This window comes from Chiloscyllium punctatum, chromosome 11 (genome assembly GCF_047496795.1).
Source record: "Chiloscyllium punctatum isolate Juve2018m chromosome 11, sChiPun1.3, whole genome shotgun sequence".
NCBI lineage: Eukaryota > Metazoa > Chordata > Chondrichthyes > Orectolobiformes > Hemiscylliidae > Chiloscyllium > Chiloscyllium punctatum.
The window spans coordinates 81,034,455-81,049,340 of record NC_092749.1 but is presented as its reverse complement, the minus strand read 5'-3'; the positions used below and the strand labels follow the sequence as shown (position 1 = coordinate 81,049,340).

The 14,886-nt window shown below is 42.1% G+C and overlaps 1 protein-coding gene across 2 annotated transcripts in view; it reads left to right on the top strand.

The window, feature by feature from the left end:
- The first annotated feature begins 5,093 nt into the window (after window positions 1-5,093).
- Window positions 5,094-14,886, top strand: part of serac1 (serine active site containing 1) — a 129,828-nt gene continuing 120,035 nt past the window's right edge. For both annotated transcript variants that reach the window (XM_072581110.1, XM_072581111.1), the window contains exon 1: window positions 5,094-5,225. In XM_072581110.1, the coding sequence (XP_072437211.1) occupies window positions 5,147-5,225 (79 nt within the window). In that variant the 5' untranslated portion in view covers window positions 5,094-5,146. The remainder of the gene's footprint in view (window positions 5,226-14,886) is intronic.

Sequence of the window (14,886 nt, the reverse complement as noted above, 5' to 3'; positions counted from 1 at the left end):
ACAAGATTTCCACATACAATGTCCTAGGGATTTAGAACATAAAACAGTACAGCACAGGAATGGGCCCTTTGGCCCACAATGTTGTACCAAATATGATGCTAATGAAACTGATCCTTTCTGCCTGACCTTAGTCCATATCCCTCCATTCCTTGCATATTCATACGCTTATTTAAAAGTCCTTTAAATGCCCTTATCGCTTCTGCCACAACCACCAGTGCTGGCAGCGTGTTCCAGGCTCCTACCACTCTCTATATAAAAAATTTGCTCTTCGCATCTCCTTTGAACTTCCCCCCTCACCTTAAATAAGTGTCCCTAGAATTAGATCTTTGTTTACCTTAATGCATTTTAAGACCTATAGCACCTCCTTCTGTAGTGTGGATTAGAACATAGAACATAGAAAAGTACAGCACAGAACAGGCCCTTTGGCCACGATGTTGTGCCAAGGTTTAATCCTAATATAAAATATAATTACTTAATCTATGCATCCCTCAACTCACTGGTCTCCATATGCCTGTCTAGCAGTCGCTTAAATGTCCCCAATGACTCTGCTTCGACCACCACAGCTGGCTACGCATTCCACTCTCTGCATAAAGAACATACCTCTGACATCTCCTCTATACCTTTCTCCTAATATCTTAAAACTATGACTCCTTGTACCAGTCAATTATGCCCTAGGGAAAAGTCTCTGGCTATTGACTCGATCTATTCCATTCATTAACTTGTATACCTCAATCAGGTCTCCTCTCTTCCTCCTTCTCTTCAGAGAGAGAAAAGTCCAAGCTTTTTCAATCTTTCTTCATAAGACAAGCCCTCCAGTCCAGGCAGCATCCTGGTAAGCCTTCTTTGCACCATCTCCAAAGCCTCTATATCTTTCCTATAGCAGGGCGACCAGAACTGGACACAATATTCCAAGTGTGGTCTCACCAGGGTTTGTAGAGCTGTAGCAAAACCTCGCGAATCTTAAACTTGATCCCCTGTTAATGAAAGCCAAAACACCATATGCTTTATTAACAACCCGATCACTTGAGTGGCAACTTTGAGGGATCTATGTACTTGAACATCCAGATCCCTCTGTTCCTCCACACTACCAAGAATCATGTCTTTAATCCTATATTCAGCATTCAAGTTCAACCTTCCAAAATGCATCACTTCATATTTATCCAGGTTGAATTCCATCTGTCATTTCTCAGCCCAGCTCTGCATCCTGTCTAGGTCGCACTACAGCCTCGATACTATCAACGATGCCTCCAACCTTTGTGTCATCTGCAAATTTACTAACCCACCCCTCAAACCCCTCATCCAAGTCATTTATAAAAACTCCGAAGAGCAGAGGCCCAAGAACCCCTGCGGGATCCCACTCAACACTGACCACTGAATACTTTCCATTTACAATCACTCCCTGCCTTCTGTCAGCCAACCAATTCTGAATCCAGATAGCCAAATCTCCCTGTATCCCATACTTCCTGACTATAAAGTATGACTATAATGAGCCTACCATGGGGAACCTTATCAAATGCCTTGCTGAAGTCCATATACACCACATCTACTGCTCGACATTCATTGACCTGACTTGTCACCTCCTCGAAGAACTCAATAAGATTTGTGAGGCATGACCTGCCCTCACAAAGCCATGCTGACTGCCTTTGCCAAATAGTCATAGATCCTATTCCTCAGAATTCTTTCCAAATGTTTGCTGACCACAGATGTAAGATTGACTGGTCTGTCATTGCCAGGGATTTTCCTATTACCCTTCTTGAAAAGAGGAACAACATTCGCCTCCTTCCAATCTTCCGGTACAACTCCCGTGGAGAGTGAGGAGGCAAAGATTTTCGCCAGCGGCTTAGCAACCTCCTTTCTCGCTTCCCAGAGCAGCCTAGGATAAATCTGGTCTGGCCCTGGGGACTTATCAATCTTCATGTTTTCCAAATTTTGAGCACATCAACTTCATCAATCTTGACCTGGTCAAGCCTGTATCCCAGTTCTTCAAAGTTCTCATACACAACAAGGTCCCTTTCCTTAGAGAAAACTGAAGCAAAATACTCATTCAGGGCTTCCACTAGCTGCTCAGACTCAATGCACAAGTTCCCTATGTACCCCTGATTGGCCCTACCTTCTACCTGATCATTCTCTTATTCCTCACGTATGAGTAAAATGCCTTTGGGTTCTCCCTAATCCTATTTGCCAAGCCCTTTTTGTGCCCCTCCTGGCTCTCCTCAGTCCATTTCTGAGCTCCTTTCTAGCAAGCCTGTAATCCTCTAAAGCTGTGCTAGATCCTTGCTTCCTCCACCTTCTGTAAGTTGTCTCCTTCCTTTTGACGAGAAGCTCCTCTGTTCTCGTCATCCAAGGTTCCTTAATCTTACCCCTTCTTACCTGTCTCAGAGGAATAAATGTGTGCATCACTTGCAACAACTGCTCTTTAAGCAGTCTCCACTTATCTGCTGTGCCCTTTCTGTGGAACAATTGCTCCTAGTCTGTACTTCCTGTCTGATAGTGTCATAATTTCCTTTTCCCCAATTAAATATCTTCCCTCGGTAACTGCTCCAAAGTGTTCTGACACCTGTCCTGGCTCATTGCCGAGCAGCAAATCCAAAATGGCCTCTCTTCAAGAAATCACTATTTATTTCCCCAAGTTTCCTAGCCCCATGTCTTTCTCCACTGTGAATACTGACGAGAAATATTCACTTAAGATCTCACTCATTTCTTGTGGCTCCACACAGACAACCCTGTTGATATTTTGGAGGTCCTATTTAATGCGTAGTTACTCTTTTGCCCTTCATGTACTTGTAGAATCTTTTCTGATTTTCCATTACCTTACTATCAGCAGCTGGAAGAGACCAAAGAGGTGGTCAGGCAAAATCAAGGACAGATGACCAGAAGGGCTGGAACCTCAAGGCTGGGGGTACTCTGAACAAGATGTTGGCCTGGAATCACACGTCTGGGGAAAAATTGATCTCAGCGGTGGTAGTGGATCAAACAGGATCATTCTCCTGACTAGGAATGAACTGGCTTGAAAGATACACACAGATCAGTTGGTCACTGCACCTTGTCAATGTGGGGGCGGTGGGAAACCCTCAGAATACCAAGCCAGTCAGAATACCAAGCCAGTCCAGGTGAAACCATGTGTGTTGACCGAGCCTTGTGACTCTAAGCCATAGTTGCCCATGCTGCAGGAGGAGACAACAGCAGCGTCACACGTCAACAACAAGCAAGCAGGATGGGACATAATGGCAGAACAACAGGAGTCTCTGGAGGGTCAGAGAGACAGTGCAAGAAAGATTCCTGAGTCAAGGAGATGGTTGTCTCGGAATCACTATCCTCCTAAGAGACTGATCATGACAATGTAGTCTGTGGATGAAACATCTTGTATAGGGGAGTAGTCATTTTCCATGTTTTTGCAAATATTCCTGACTATGGCTACAATGGCTGTGTAATCATTTTAATAATTATACATATGTTGATTAATGGAATTCATTTAAAATAAAGAATGGAGTGTTATATATGTAATTGGAGTGCTACCACTTTAAAAGAGCTGATCAGGTGACTCTTAAGGTCCAGATGGGGGGAGCTCAGTCTGGAGCTGGCTGTGGAGGTGTGAGCACTTAAAATAAAGTATTCCTGTTCAGAGTTCTATCTATTCCTGGTTCCCTGCAAATTACAACTTAATGCCATTGACATTGGATAGCGTTGCCAAAGGGACAATATGTGATAACATAAAAACAACTCAAAAAACTAAAGGGCACAGGTTTAAAGTGAGAGGGGAAACATTTAAAAGGAACCTAAATGTCAACTTTTTCACAGTTGGTGGTGCTGTATGGAATGAGCTGTCAGAGGGAGTTGTGGAGGCTGGAACAATTACAACATTTAAAAGGCATCTGGATGGTTACATGAATATGAAGGGTTTAGAGGGGTATGGGCCAAATGCTGGCAAATGAGACTAGATTAATTAGGATATCTGGTCGGCACAGATGAGTTGGATCAAAGTTGGACTGCTATAATGTCCTGGGGAGTGTTGCTGAACAAAGATCTTGGAATGCAGATTCATAGTTTCTTGGAAATGGAGTCTCAAGTAGATAGGATAGTGAAGAAGATGTTTGGTATGCTTTCCTTTTTAGGTCAGAGCATCAAGTATAGAAGTTGGGAGGTCATGTTGCAGCTATTTAGGACATTGGTTTGTCCACTTTTGGAATATTGTGTGCAATTCTGGTCTCCCCCCCTATCTGAAGGATGTTGTAAAACTTGAAAGGGCTCATAAAAGATTAACAAGGATGTTACAAGGGTTGGAGGATTTGAACTATAGGGAGAGTCTGAATGGTCGAGGTCTGTTTTCCCTGGAGTTTCAGAGGCTGAGGTTTATAAAATCATGAGGCACATGGATAGGGTAAATAGGTAAGGTCATTTCCCTGGGGTGGGGGAGTCCAACATTAGAGGGCATGGGTTTATGGTGAGAGGGAAAAATTTTAAAGGGACCTAAGCAGCAACTTTTCTCATGCAAAGGGTTGTGCATGGATGGAATGTGCTGCCAGAGGAAGTGGTGGAGGCTGGTACAATTACAAAATGTAAAAGGCATCTGGATGGGTGCACTGGAAGGGTTTAGAGGGATTTGGGCTAACTGCTGGCAAATGGGACTAGACTAGGATAACTGGTTGGCATGAGCAAGTTGGACTGAAGGGTCTGTTTCAGTGCTGTACATCTCTATAACTCTGATTCTATGATGGACAATTGTATAATATTACTGAAACATCCTATAATTGAAAAACAATTGTTTGTAGTGATGCATCTTTTCTTGAAGCATCAGCTGACGAACATTAATATAATGCAAGACTTGTCACGTTAAAATACAAAATTGTTATTTTCAGGAAGTAAAATGAATAAAAGTTTAAAATGACTAAATCTCTTCGAAACCAGATCGTTCGGGAGGACACAATTTCTCCTTGGACGGGCTTCTGTTTTTTTTAGATATTTCAGCTAGGAACTTAAACCTCCGGGCTTGTGTATGTTTTCTCTCTCCCTCGATGCAGTGTCACTGATTTCAGTTTCCCTTCCACAATTTAAAGTCCTCGCCTCAGGCTCGGAGTATGATGACGGTTACACGCGGCCGCCATTGGTGGAATGTCTTGTGACGTTATTGTGGCCTGTGTTTGTGAACATGTTGACCGGTTGTTGGATCTTCTGTACCAGGGCTGTGAGTTCGGTAGGCTCTACGGCTAAAGGCTGGAGGCGCATCAGTAAGAGACTTAATGTTTTCTATGTGTTATTTTAATGTGCCTACTCGGGGTTTTAACACTAAATGACAATGAACGAAAAACTGCTCCTGATATGTATTTGGGAGGCGGGAAGTAAATTAGGCTTTTAACTATTTTTCCAGTATTCTGTATTATATAGACCTTAGTTTGAACAAAAATGCTCTGCGATGCTTCACAGAACCGTGAATGGTTACAACACAGGGGGAAGCCCCCCCCCCCCCCCCCCCATCGCTGGTCCCTCCACACTTTAAGTTCAGCTCTGATGAAGGGTCGTCGAGACTCAATATGCTAGTTTGCTTTCTCTTCATGGGTGCTGCCTGACCTGCTGTGATCTTCACATCTTTTGTTTTCAATACTGCTGGCGAATTGTACATTTTAAGAGGTGCTGTCCTTCAAATGCGACGAACTGAACTGAGTCTTTAACTGTCTGCACATGTAAATGGGAACGGACCCCATGAGTCCATTCTAGCACAAAGCAGTGGAGTAATCCCCCATGGCCATGATTTATCCTTTAACTATCAATGTGTCATAAGCATTATCCGGTCAAGACTTGGCTAATTATAATTTCATAGACTCATTGTATGGACAGAGGCCTTGCAGCCCATGGAGTTTGCATCAATTCTACCCACCTAGCCTGCACATCTCTGAATAGTATGGGGCAATTTAGCATGGCCACTCCATCTAACCTGCACATCTTTGGACTGTGGTAGAAAACTGGAGCACTTGGCAGAAACGATTGAGAGAAAGTGAGCACTGCAGATGCTGGAGATCAAAGTCCCACACTGATGTGAGGAGAATGTGCAAACTCTGCATTGATAGTCACCCAAGGGTGGAATCAAACATGGCATTGTGATGCAGCAGTGCTAACCTTTTTGCTTCCTGAAAATTTGTGCTACACTCCAAATGGCCTCCTTCAGCAGAACAATTCTGTAGTTCAGTGCTGAGCCTATAGTTGCTGAGTCTATACCTGCACCTTTTTTTAAACAAATATATAACATTTTCAGTTTTCCAGTCTTCTGATACCATTTGTGTATAATCCTAAAATTTGATAAGCTAGACTTCTCAGCTAGCTTATCCAATTTTAGGTCATCCAGTTTCTCAGTTATCAACTGTTTGACTATGACTTGTGCAGCATCTTCTTTCATGGTAAATATAGATGTGAAGTGCTCATTTAGAATTTCAGTCATGCTCAATGCTTCCATGCATAAATCCCCTTTTAGGACTCTAGTGGTTGATGCACCTCTCTTTTTCTACAGTTTTACTATTTATATAGCTAGAAAACTTTTGGATTCCCTTTTATGTTAGCTGAAATCTCTTCTTATCTCTTTGTATCTTTCATTTCCCTTCTGAGCCCTCTTATTTAGTCTACTACTTACAATCTAATATCAACATTGTAAGACTTTGATGGTTATCTCCTTGTGATCATCCAGGGAGCTTAAATTTTGTTTTGTTTTGATTTAATTTATTCTCATTTGTGCGTAAGTACAGTAAAAAGCTTTATTTATGAGCAATACAGGCAGATCGTAGTAAGAAAGAAAATGCAGATCGTAGAGCGAAAAAAACTTGGACAGAGTGTGGCATATGGGTTATACCGCACAGGATATGTGTGAAGCAAGATTAATTTTAACAAGATCAATGTTATTTCAAGTTAGAGAATCCATTCATCTGTCTAATAAGAGCAGAGAAGAAACTGTTTTGAATCTGTTGGTGCACATGTTCAACCTTCTGTGTCCTCTGCCTGATGGAAGAAGTTGTAGGAAAGCATTATTGGGGTGGGATAGGTCTTTGATGTTGGCAGCCATTCTGTGGCAACAAGCCATCTAAGTGGAATTCATGGATGGAAAGTTGGCTTCTGTAATGGTCTGGGCTGTGTACACAAACATCTGCTATTTCTTATGGTCCAGGGCAAAGCAGGTCTTACCAGGTCATATGCATTTGAAAAGTATACTTTCAGTGGCGCATCTGTAAAAATTGAAGAGGGCCCTTCTGGACATGCCAAACTTCCTGAGGTGTTGTGCATTGTTGACTGTTGCATCTACATGGGAAGTCCAGTGTTAAAGTACAGATTTGAGATGGCCAGGGAATCCTTTATGGACTCAGATCTGTAAACCTCTCTCTTGATTCGTCCCGGAGATCGTACTCTTTGGAAGTTTGGATTTAAAAAAAACCTCTTCTGGACAGATTTGTTTATTTACCAATAGCATCACTATTACAACATAACACTGATACCGATAAGCTCAACTAACTAGCTTCTAATATCCTAGGAGAGTAGGGTACCAGCTCTTCAAGTGCCCCTGCAGGCTACTGCAATGTACTGATACAAAGTTACTTCCTTTATACAAAAGTTTACAAAACATTGTATGTTCTTAATTACACAAATAACAGTGAAAGACAATGATTCCTAAGGAAGAAAAATTAATTGACAGGTCTGTGTGCACTTGACTAATCACTCCTACAGGCCATAAGCCATTCATCAGATGGGAAAGACATACCCAGCTGAGTTAGGTGCCTGCCAGCGAGATAAACACCTATCATAAAGAGGTACCAGTCTGAGCTAATTGGAGAGTTCATAAGGTAACCTTGAACAGCTCACATGTCAGATACATGGTTTCTTAACAAGGAGGGCAAATGTTTGACCATAAACTGGCTTCCTGACACTTTGTGCCAGAATCTCTTCAATGTTAGGCCTAGAATAATTTCTAAGCTAGGAGCAGACTCTTGCTTTTTAAGCACTGAATCATTCTGTACCTGAGGCTGAGATGTTACCATAAGGTTGCATTTAAACTGACTCATTAGTCTTTGAATTAAGCATGCTTTCTTTTCAGGGTTATGATTCAAATTCAGATAACACATAAGATCTAATTAGTTAGAATTGATAATGGGACAGTCTGTAAGGTCTAGATTAGTGGTGCTGGAAAAGCACAGTAGGTCAGGCAGCATCCGAGGAGCAGGAAAATCGATGTTTCGGGCAAAAGCACTTCAGGAATAGAGTCTGTAAGGTCTGTAGAGTGGTCTGCAAGAACAGCAAGTTAAAGCTTCATCATTACCTTTTACAGAGTTTGTATTTAATAACCAGTAATGGCTACTCAATATTATCATTAAGTCCCAAAATGCAATTAAATTCAATCCATAGCAGGTAAGCACTAAGAGTTCATTTTCTACTGGCTTCAGCAGCCTCAGCACTAAAATGGTCTCCCTAGTGTCCTTTTGAACTGTCCAGTCATGGTCTTGTAACAGCAAAGATATTTTTCTCTGTATCTGCCCCGCTTGCAAGGTGTAATAAGGATCCTTTATAATCACCAGGATTATTACAAGGCTTTTGATGGTACAGAGTTTTGTTTAAGTGTCAAAATCAAACTCATTAATTTCACAAGGGAACAGCCATGTGTGTTATCACTTGGTGTCCTGTTTACACAGATTCACTGAAGCTAAGGCAAATGTTTTTAATTGCCTTAGAGCATCCTGTTATCACTTAGTGAGCACAGATGTCCCTGAATTCTGCATTCCTTGAGTTCCCCCTTTTTTCTGAGCCTTCCTGCCTGTCTATTTTCTAGTGTAGCAAATGTGTTCTATAATTTAGCATTGCATTTTAGTCTAAATGTTTAAATACAAGTTTTGAGGCTATACACTTTTTCACCAGGATAGGTTGTCAAGTTATTGTCTCTCTTAGGAATTTGATTCTCCATTGATGTAGATGAGGGTGTGCTCTCCTCTTTGCCTTCTGAAAATATATCTTGGACTCTACAGCTAAAGATGTCCCTTCTTCAGTTAATTATTTTGTAATATTGTACTATGATCATTATCCCATAAACGTTCACCAGTCAATGTTTGCTTCAACTAACTCACTTCATTCTCCAGAATCAAATCCGAGCAGTGTCTTTTTACTCATTGGACCAGAAACAGTACGGATCTAAAACAAATTTATTGTCTCTGGTTTCCTCTCTTTCTCCTTGCTTGGACAAGCATATGGACGTACATGGAATAGTGTAGGTTAGATGGGCTTCAGATTGGTATGACAGGTCGGCGCAACATAGAGGGCTGAAGGGCTAGTACTGCGCTGTAATGTTCTATGTTCTATATGTTCTATTACTATCCCAGTTTATATCAGGATAATTTAAATCCCTATTACAACTGCACTATACTTGTCGCACTTTTCTATGATTTCCTTGCAAAGTTGTTTCTCTGTATCTGTCCACTACTGAGAGAAAGAGTGGCTAAGGTAAACATTGATTATAGACCAGTTAGCTTAACCTCTGTAGTGAGGAAAATGCTTGAGTCTGTTGTCAAGGACAAAATAGCAAGGTGTCGAGGTCGAAATTGTACCTGCAACTTTCGAAAAGATTTTTAGCTTAGTTTGTGGTTCAGGTTGTAAGTTTGCTCATTGACCTAGTAGATTTGTTCTCAGATGTTTTGTCACCATGCCAAGTAACTTCATCAGTGAATCTCTCTTGAAGCACTGGTGTCCTGTCCCACTTTCTATTTGTGTGTCTTGGTCTGTTGTGATGGGTGATATCACTTCTGGCTCTTTTTCTGAGAGGTTGGTAAATGGGGTCCAAATCGATATGTTTGTTGATGAAGTTCCAGTTTGAATGCCACGACTCTTGGAATTCCCATCTCTCTTTGTTTAGCTTGTCCCAGGATGGATGTATTGTCCCAGTCGGTGTCCCACTTCATCTGTGTGTAAGGATACTAGTGATAGTTGGTCATGTCTTTTAGTGGCTAGTTGGTGCTTATGCATCCTGGTAGCTAGTTTCCCGGCCACCTGTCCGATGTAATGTTTGTTGCAGTCTTTGTAGGGTATTTTGTATATGATGTTTGTTCTGCTGGTTGTTGGTGCAGGACCCTTTTAGATTCATCAATAACTGTTTGTGTGTTGAAAGATTTGTGGGTTACCATGATGCCAAGGGGCTGGAGTAATCTGGTCATCATCTTCGAGATGTCTTTAATGTATGGTAGTGTGGCTAGCGTCTCTGGGCATGTTGTGTCTTCTTGTTTAGGTTTGTTGTTTATGAATCGGCGGAATTTGCTTATCGGGTACTCGTTCTTGGTTGCATTGTATGGGTGTTTTTCTTCGGCTTCTCATTCCTGGGTGCTGCAGTGCATCGTGGCTCATTTAAATAATGTCCTGATGCAGCTCCATTTGTGGGTGTTGGGATGATTGCTCCTACAATTGAGTATCTGGTCAGTGTGTGTGGCTTTCCTGTAGACACTAGTCTGCAGTTCTCCACTGGCAGTTCATTCTACTGTGACATCTAGGAAGGGGAGTCTGTTGTTGTTCTCTTCCCCTTTGGTGAACTTTATGCCAGTAAGGATGCTGTTTATGTGTTTGTGGGCTTCTTCTAATTTGTTCCATTTCGTGATGACAAAGGTGCTATCCACGTAAGTGGACCCAAAGCTTGGGCTGGATCGTGGGGAGGGCTGTGAGTTCTCGTCTCTGCATAACTGGTTTTGCTAAGAATCCTGATATTAGTGATCCCATGTGGGAAGGTTTATAGTCTATAGGTGATAAACTTTCTCACGTGGGTGTCTTGTTGATTTTGTCTGTAGGTCTTGTCGTTGAAGGTGATGTGGGTAGTGAAGAACAGGTCCACTTGCTTGAGGATGCTGTCCTTGCTGATTGATTTGGTGCTGTCTGGTGTTTGTGTTCGTGAGGCCAGTGTTTCTTTGGCCAGGGTGATGTTTATTGATGTGAATAGGGCCATCATGTTGAAGAAATCATGACCACGTCATCACCCACTTTGGTGTCTTTGATGTTCAGGAATTGCTAGGTGGAGTAGATGGAGTGGCGTGAGTCTTCTATTAGGTATTCCAGTTGATGTTGAAATACTGGGAAATGAGACTACGGATCTGATGTGGGCCCCTGGTCTGTGTACCTTTGGTAACCTGTAGAAATGGAGTGTGTTGGATCTACCAGGTTTCATTCTTTGTTAATTTCACCTGCCTTGTGGGGTTTGTTCAATGCAGCTGTCATTCGGTTTTCTAGCTGTGGAGTCTGATCCATCGCCACCTGTTGGTAGGTGTTGGTATCTGCGAGTCGTGTATTTGCTTTTTCAATGTACAATGTTTTGTTCAGGATGACGGTGATGCACTCTTTGTCTGCCGGTATGATCACAACATTTCTGTCTTTTCTGAGTCCTTCCAGGGCTTTCCATTCCAGTGTGTTGAGTGTACCTTTTCTTTCTTCCTGCTTAGTGTTGGTGCTTAGTCTGTCTGATGGCCTGCTGGATTTCTTCAGTAAGTCCATTGTCTTTCAGGGTTGATTCCAGTGCTGCTAGAAAGTCCATTTTGTCCACATCACTGTAGTTGTAGCTCATCCCTCGTACTAAGAATGCTTTTTCTGTGTATGTGAATGGTTGGTCCCACAGGTTTTTTAATCCAAGCTTCTGAATTGTCTGTTGTTGTTTGTGAATTTGTCTGGTTTTTCTTGAAGGGCTAGTCTTTTCTTTGTCTTGGTTCACTGTTGTGTAGTGTTGAATGTCAGTCTAATGTACTTGTCAACTCATGGTCAGTTATGTTGGTATACAGAGCTTTTTGGCGCAAAGCTTCCCATTCGTATTTGTGGAGTCGATTGTGGGTATCATTTCTTGTAACATTCTGCGGCATTTTGTTCTACTGTTCTTCTGAATTGTTAGGTGCTGAGAGGTGGTTTGCATTTGACACATCATGGTAATACCTGTTTCCAGAGGCATTCATGTCGGAAATACACTTGTTCGTGGATGGCATTGGTTTCCCATCTTCAAGCTAGTTTGAGCATATTGTGCCCATAGGTGTTTGCAGATTTTTTTTGAAGGAACTTACTTGTTACCAGCAAGTGTGTTTTCTTTCTCTAAAGTGACATCATCAATTGCCAGTACACGTGCCAAGGTTTGCCATTGTAGATGCTATGTGGGTTTACATGGACAGAGAAGGACAAAGGATGATGGGGAAATGAGCTTGTATGGGACTATAAATGTTCATGGGGATAATTGGGGTATAGGGTGAGACAGGGGTATGAGGAGTTATGGAGGATAGTAGGTGAGTATTGGATAGCATAAAGGCTATAAATGACCATGTCACTGGCTAATTAAGCAGAGGGAGTTTGAGGGACTGTGGTGGAGGATTGTTGAGTAAATTGTCTTAGTGACGCATGGAAAGTATTAAGGGCCATGGGAATGGATAAAAACAAATCGAATGGCTTGAATGAAGGGGAGTGAGCGGGAGGGATATTTTGTGATTTCTTCTTTATCTTTAAACCCTCTAAAATATGAGAGCCTGAAGACAAGCTTTCCATCTACCTGCGTCAGGAACTCTCAGCCTCTGAGGCTGGATGGCCGAGGAATAAACTCTGTCCCAAAGTGTGAGAACCAGGAAATATTGAGGAGGAAAAGAAAATAGGCACTGACAATGGAAGAAAAGTCTATTCAATCAGGCAGAATCAACGCAATTGTGAAATTGAAACTGTGTTTGACAAATAGAGGAGACTTTTAAGGATGAGGAAGTATTTTCATTCAGAAAGATAGGCGGCATGGCATACATGGAAATTTGGCGTCTGAATACAGTATTGGCTGGTTGAAAGGGGACAGCAAGTGGTAGTGGATGTATAGTTTTCCGCCTGGAGATCAGTGGCCAGTGGTGCCCCGCAGTAATCCATTCTTGAGCCTCTGTTCTTTGTAGTTTTATAAATGACTTGGATGAAGAAGTGGAAGGGTGGGTTAGTAAGTTTGTTGATAACACAAAGGTCAGTGGTGTTGTAGATAGTGTCAAGGGGTGTTGCAGGTTACAACAAGACATTGACAGGATGCAGGGCTGAAAAGCTTTGGGCTGAGAAGAGATAGATGGGGTTTACCTGGATAAGTGTGAAGCGATTCATTTTTGGAAGGTCAAATTTGAATGCTGAATACTCCTGCTGCCATGTATTAATGCAATATTTCCCATCTCCCATATATGGACAGTTGTTGATACTTTTCTATCCATGGAGCTTCCATTAAATCCACATCTTGAACTCTTCCTCCGCCAAGGAGATGCAAGTCCTGGGCTTCCTCCACTGCTGTGCCCTAACCACCCCATGCCTGGAGAAAGAAGGCCTCGTCTTCCACTTTGATCCCATGTAGTTGCAGGGTCCCAATGTGGATTTAACCAGTTTCCTCATTTCCCTTCTTTTCCACCCCCCCCCCCCCAATCCCAAATTCAACTTTCCAACTCAGCACCGCTCTCTTTGGTTACCCTATCTGTTCATCTTCGTCCCCACCTGTCCACTCCTCCCTCCTCTCTGACCTATCAACTTCACCCTCACCTTCATCTACCTATCACATTCTCAGCTACCTTTCCCCAGCCCCCACCTCCCCTCTCATTTATCTCTCAGGCCTCTTGGGCCACATGCCTCAATCCTGATGAAAGGTTTATGCTTGAAACGTCCATTCTCCTGCTCCTCAGATGCTGCCTGACTGGTTGTGCTTTTCCAACACCTCACTCTTCGACCTTTTGAGCTGGCAGCTGATACACTACCCTTATCTCAAGTTTTCCTCCTCTGCTTAAATGTCATTGATGCATAGGTACTGTGCTCATGATTTCTGATTGCATAATTTCTGCCTTTCGGTCTGGCCTGAATTCATGAAAATGTGGCTATTATCAGGTTTTGGTCCATGCTGAGCTGTTTTGGATTCCTTGCCCTCTTTCTCAGATTTCCTTAAGCTAAGATGAGAACTTGAAGTCTGAATCTTTTGGTTTCTTTTCGTTAAATCAATCAAATTTATAACTGAGATCTTTTTGTTGAATGCTGTCGAAACTTCTTAACAAACTCTGTTTCAGTCAACCTTTTGCCTGGACTAGTGTTGCGTATCAATACTCCAAAGAGTTCTGCCACTCACTGTATAATTTTCACCTGTACTTGAACTTCCAAAATGCATCCCCTCACATTTGTCTGGATTAAACTCCATCTTCCTGTTTTTCTGCCCATGCCTCCAACTAATCTGTATCGTTCTGTATCCTCTGACAATCCTCCTCACTATCTGCAAATCTACCAATCTTTGCATCATCCACAAACATATTAATTAAGCCAGCTACATTTTCCTTCAAATTATTTATGTAGATCATGAACAGCAGAGGCTGATGGAGCACCACTAGTCACAGTCCTCCATTCTGAAAAGCATCCTTCCATTGCTACCCACTGTCTCCTATGGCTATTTGTATCCATTTTGCCAGCTCATCCTGATACCATGTGACTTCACCTTTTGTACCAGTCTGCCATGAGGGACCTTGTCAAAGGCTTTACTGAAGTCTGTGCAGACAATATCAACTGCTTTTTCCTCATCAATCATCTTCATCACCTTGTCAAAAAGTCTCTGTAATCGCAATGATGTTATATAGCATATCTTAAAAAGGTGCAGGACAGATTCGTGAAGTACAGTCACCTGATGAGTTGGAGAAGTTGAAGCTCATTGGAGAAGCAAAAGCTACAAGATTTGATTGAACTGCTCAAAATTATGAAAAACCTGGTCAGGAAGATTGCAAGCCAAAAACCACTGATATACGGGAATTGGCAGAAGAGACAATGATGATTAAAGGAAAGACAGTTTTATGTATGATTGGATCAAGAATGAACTAACTGTGTTATAGGCAGATTCAGTCAATGCCTCCTAATGAAACTGCTCAGTTATCTGAAGAG